At 37.5% G+C, this 6,000-nt stretch overlaps 1 protein-coding gene across 1 annotated transcript in view; it reads right to left on the bottom strand.

Annotated features, from left to right (window-relative positions):
• Window positions 1–291: 291 nt before the first annotated feature.
• Window positions 292–6,000, bottom strand: part of dhrs3b (dehydrogenase/reductase (SDR family) member 3b) — a 34,299-nt gene continuing 28,590 nt past the window's right edge. The window contains exons 5-6 of the mRNA XM_057847133.1: window positions 1,295–1,420; window positions 292–1,209 (exon numbers count right to left, since the gene is read on the bottom strand). Coding sequence (XP_057703116.1) covers window positions 1,125–1,209; window positions 1,295–1,420 — 211 coding nt within the window. The 3' untranslated portion in view covers window positions 292–1,124. The remainder of the gene's footprint in view (window positions 1,210–1,294; window positions 1,421–6,000) is intronic.

Here is a 6,000-nt window from a genome sequence, read left to right as displayed (position 1 = left end):
TGAGCCAATCAGAGCCCCTACCAGGGTCATGTGACCTTCAGTCAGAATGGTGGACAGCACATTTTGGTCAAAATGAGAAGGAGATCTTGTAATTTTCTTACACCTTTCATTTTGGAAGTTGATCAGACAAATCTGTTACTATTGTCTGAAACTGATCAACGTAGACTTGGACACTAATTACAATTTTAGGAAAGTAAAAAACCTTTGAATGAAAAAAAGTGGGCCTAGAACCAGTTTATATGCTTCAGACAGCCACCACAAAACAAATATGTCAACCTCCCAATCCATCTCCCAAGACTGCACCATCTACAAATTGGACAAGTTCCGGTTATAACCCCTAATGAATATGTAATAAATCCACAGCACACTGTCATTATTTGAATATCAGCGTAAGCCAATGAAACAAGTGAAAGCATTGCGATTATGCTGACTCAAAGGTAGCGTGCCATCGATTTAATGTGCGACATTGACTTTTCGCCCTCCTATAAAATAGCATTAATAGCCGTTTTATGTGGTGCATGAGATGGAGTCAAGCCGTGGCGGCAGACGACCGCACAGAATCTGACCGAATGTCTTATATCATCCCGGCCACGAAATGACAAGGTCCTGATCGACGTGCTCATCATGTTCCAGGAGAAGTCCTCCCAAGTTCGACAGTAGATAACACCCCAGCAACTTCACGTTTTATGTCTTTGACAATATCCTGTCACAGTCTCTGAACACACGCCTGTCATCAATCTAAAAAGTGCTATCACACCGCTACAGGCATCAAAATCCTAATAGTAAATTCTCATACAAAGTACAGAAAAGTCATCTCTAAAACTGCTTTTTATTATCTTGATTTTATGCAAATAAAAATAGCGAGTTTAAACATCTGACTAAAACAAGTGTCACAGGTACAGACCTATACATGGCTTCTGGGAAGGCATCTCTGTACAGTATTTACAAACATTCCCTGACATTCAAAAAGGGTGACCTGACAGTCCTTGATCAAATAATTCACCCTGCAAATAAAAATCTTGCAATATCCCTCTGTAGTGGAGTTTTCTCCAACTCAGAGTACATTTAGGTCCATAGTTCTTAGTCCTCAGAGTTGGCGCAGTTGAAGCCAACAGCGTTGAGGCTCATGTCCGTCCTTTGAACGTGTTCATGCAGGTATAACTCCCCGTAAACTTGTGGATTTCTTCAAGTGCAACTTGTGGCATGAAACTTCCAATTACAGAGACAAAAGATTAAATATTAGCAAGGTGAAGAAAAGGCTAAATAAACTAAGCTAGCTAGGACTAGAGCTCACCTTTTAAGAACGACAAGCGCATGCATGGTCCAAGGCAGGTAGAGAAAAGCAATATCTGCTCGGACAGCGTCCACGGTCTTTTGGGCGACCACCTCGGGCTTGAGGGGCGGAAACAGCTGGGGGAATCTAAGGAAAAACAACACAGAAATTTAAACACTGACAAAAAAAAAAAATATAATAATAATAATAATTTGATGGAAGCAGAGCTGAAGTCAAAACCAAACTCCAATTTTGAAGCATTACTCATCAGGTTATGATTAGAGCTGTCAAACGATTAAAAATTTTTAATCAAGTTAATTACAGCTTAAAAATTAATTAATCGTAATTAATCGAAATTAATCGCAATTCAAACCATCTATACAATATGCCATATTTTTCTGTGAATTATATATATATTCTGTAAAATAAATTGTTGGAATGGAAAGATGAGACACAAGATGGATATATACATTCAACATACGGTACATAAGGACTGCAGTGGTCATTTCACTCTACTGTCATTTAAATCTGTCTATGCTGTCCTCTCTCCGAAGCGTCAACTTTTTCCAAAGCTAGACAGCTAGTGAACGACGCCTTAATAATCAGACTTCTTCCTTTTTCATCTGATTTATTAATAAAATGGCCTCAAACCATTGTCCTCTTTAGACTGTCGTAAAACTACAAAAAAAAAGTACACAAGCATTGCATTAGCAACAAAGTTAGCTTAGCACGCTATACAGTTTAACTAAACATAAACAAAAAGCGTCTCATACAAAAAATATAACATTTCGCTTACTAACATAATATGTACATTCTTTACAACAACCATACTTACGGACAAATCTTGTCCAAGGATCATATAAGCACAACAGAGACGTCGTGCAGCCATATTGAACTGGCAAGAAAACAATAAACCATGTCGCAAAGCGACCACAAGAGTTCGCTGTTAGACAGCACAAAAAGCCTTGCTGTAAAACTTACCAAAAGGCAGAATACTGTCTGAGCGGGACATGTGCGTTAATTGCGTCAAATATGTTGACGTGATTAATTAAAAAAATTAATTACCGCGCGTTAACGCGTTAATTTTGACAGCCCTAGTTATGATAAAGCAGTACTTCTGAAATAGTGGGGCGGGCCCCCCCAGGGGGGCGCAGAGAGAGGCTGGGGGTGGCGCATGGGACCTTGGGGAACATACTTTTTTGTCGTACTAGAATAAAGTGCAATTGCACATCCACTCAGTGGGTGGCAGTGCCGCTCTCATTTTCAGCGTGTGCGCAGTATTTTTTAACCAAACAAGACCACACAGCAAAGAGCACTGGAGATATGAAAAGCTTAGACAAGGAAATATGACGAAGTGTATGTAGCATTTAGCTACAGTGGGAGATGAGGAAAGACCAGACTATTTCATTTGTCTAAAATTGTTCACAGGGGACAGCAGGAATTCTTTTTTTCAGCGCCAAACATTGCCAACAATCCTCCTGCTTCGTCAGTGTTACATCAGTAAACCAGAGAGCATTGTCAGCATCGTATAGGGTGGCATGCCAGGTTGCTCAGTGCAAAATACACCCTACACCAAACATGTCCAAAGTCCGGCCCGGGGGCCAAATGTGGCCCGTGGTCGGATTTCATCCGGCCCCCAGCCTCTGTCATAAAATCAATAACGTCTGGCCCGCACACAGACTTAATAAATTGGTCAGCAGTACTGCTACAAGCATATGAAGTAGTTTACACACTAAATGCTGCTCCTCATTTACCTACTAAAAGGGAGCAGCACTCTAAGCAACATTACCACATGTGACCATTTACTCCCAATTTTCTAAAATGGCGACAATCAACAACAAAAAAAAGTTGACTGCAACGGCTGGCACTTCAAGGATAGGTGGAAACTGGGCTATTTCGTCACTAAAATACGCAACGACTGTGTCTGCCTCATTTGGAAAGAGACAGTCACTGTTTTTAAAGAGTTCAATATGAGGCGATATTATCAAACAAGACACGCTGACATGTACGACAAGATTACAGGGGAGATACATAGCGAGAAATTGAAGCAACTTGAAGCAAGTTTTATTTCACAGCAGCAGTATTTCGCAAGAGGCCGAGAGTCGAAAGAGAACGCTAGTTGCGAGATTGTTGAAATTATTCAAAAAAAAAAAAAAAAAAGTAGTCCGGCAACGATTAATCGATTAACTCGAGTATTCGATTAGAAAAAAATATTCGAACTAAATTTTATGGCTTCGAGTATTCGTTTAATTAAAGTGGCATTGTAATGGTTGATTTTAAAAGTGTTTGCATTTCATTTTACTGATGAGGGTGGATACAATGCCCTCTGGTCTGCCTCTTTTCACATGGCTGAATCCAACTGCTCCCTGTTAAGACCAACATAAGCTAAGTTTTTGTTTGAGCGAATGTTTTTTTTAATGCATTCTTAATTTAGTTTGTAGGTATATTTAGTCCTTTTTTTCTAGGAATATGTGTCTGAACCACTTGTTAAGAGCATTGTAAAAAAAAAAAAAAAAACTTTAGCATTTTATCGCATTTAAGCTAGCAGACTTTTTCTATCCAAGTTAGCCAATTGTTCTTTTGTTGTACACAGATCCTCATTTAAAAAAAAAAAAAATTGTCGTCTGAGGCTCAGCTCAGGTGTTTTAATTTTTCATGTTCCTTATGCGATTACTCGATTATTCAAACTAACTAGTCCATGGATTAATCGACTACTAAAATATTCGATAGCTGCAGCCCTATAATAAAGCAAATGTGACACACAGAACGGCTTGCTAAAATTTGCTTAAATATATCGTTCTACATAAAGGACGTCAGCCAAGGTCGGCCCCCCACATTTTTGCCACACCAAATCTGGCCCCCTTTGCAAAAAGTTTGGACACCCCTGCCCTACACCATAGCAAAGGAGCTGATACTGCCTGCAGCAAAAATAAAAACTTTCCCTCGGTCCAATGAAACTGTCGTTTTGTTCTATTAATTTTTGTTTTTTCAGTGTAATTGTTCGACATATTGTCCTCATGAATTAATGTTGCTAATCAATTTGCATTATCATTTATTGATTTTATTAAATTTTATTTTTCAGTATCAAACAGTCAAAAATGTATCGAGTGTATTTTTACACATTGGATGTGTGTGGGTTTTTTTTTACGCTCTATTGTAAGTTGATCTATACTACAGAACTTTCTTCTTTAATATTAGAAAAACACAATGTTATGGAGAGGTGTACTTATAAGAATGTTATATACAAATGATACAGTATATTCTTACAGTGGCGGCAGAGAGTTGGGGGGGCGCGGAACGTTTACGTCTTCCTTGGGGGGGCGTAACAGAAAATAACGAATGGAACAACACAAAAACAGTCTTTTGGGACTCCAGTCCGAGATCTGACCAAAATGTTGTCTGGAATCAAGAACGGTCACAAATACATGGATCCCTCGTTTTTCTCGGGTAATGGGACAAGAATCTGCCGCGATATGTGAAAAACCACGAAGTAGCTTAAGAAAAATATATAAGGTGGAAAACACAGACATGACTGAAAAAGCAGTTTCTGCTCTTGCACTTCTCTTGCTGTATTTTAAGCCAAAACAACTTTTGTGTAGGATAGAACAATGTATCTATATGGTGCCATAGCAGATTCATGGCAAATTAAGCCCCCAAACTATTTTCAATTTGTCTGTTTTACCCTGGAAACCCTCGTTTATGGACGAAACCGCTTTTGTTTCAACTCAGCCATAAAACGAAGGTAATTAATTATATTTATTCAAAATGTCTGTCATTTTTAGCTTAGAATCATTCATTGATGTCTAATATTTCGCTTAAAAATAAAAAATGACTTTAAAAAAATTATTCCATCGCATATTTTAAACTTTTAAACAAATTACGTCACAATGAAAAAAACTGGTGTCCGTAAAAATGTCACAGACATCTATCTCATAACGATCGCGTAACTGTATTTTTTTTTTTTCTGTCGCATTTTCTCCGAACTGTTAGGTGATAAATAATCGATCCAAAAAACAAAACAAAACAAAATACGTTTAAATGGTATATATATGAAAAAGAAAATCTCGACCACTCCTTGATGTCTGCGATTTCTGCATCGCGACCCTTGTTATATTACCATGTTTCACCCATAAAATACCCCAAAAATCCGGCTGTGGCCATTCACAGCTGTGTCTTGACAATCGGTGATACATTCTACATGGAGTTTTTGGATTGAAACAAGGTACGTACGCAATAATATCGCGTTAAAGTCATAGTGTCTGTAATTCTGCTCTCATGTGTTCACACATCCAGACAGGGTTTTGCTGTTTAATTTTTCTTTTCTTTTTTTTTTTAAATGTCCCTTCTGTTCAAAATTTTTCTTCCCTCAGAAAATTTAGATTTTAAGCTTTCCAATGATGTATCACATGCATATCGGACAGTTTTGAAATTTGGCCAAATTGGAGGTCTAAGAGCGGAACTTCAAGTCACCTGAGTGTTTTCCGCCATATATATATATATATATATATACATATATATATACATACATATATATACATATATATGTATATGTATACATATATATACACATATATATACATATATATATACATATATATATATATACACACATATATATACAGTATATACACACATATGTAGTATATTTTTGTGTGTGATCAATGTACTTATTCATATTCACCATTGGAAAGAGATACATACACGTAAGACATGTTTTTTCACCCTCC

The sequence above is a fragment of the Corythoichthys intestinalis genome, chromosome 9 (genome assembly GCF_030265065.1).
Source record: "Corythoichthys intestinalis isolate RoL2023-P3 chromosome 9, ASM3026506v1, whole genome shotgun sequence".
NCBI lineage: Eukaryota > Metazoa > Chordata > Actinopteri > Syngnathiformes > Syngnathidae > Corythoichthys > Corythoichthys intestinalis.
The sequence above is the reverse complement of the archived record's forward strand: the minus strand, read 5'-3'. Positions and strand labels throughout refer to the sequence as shown.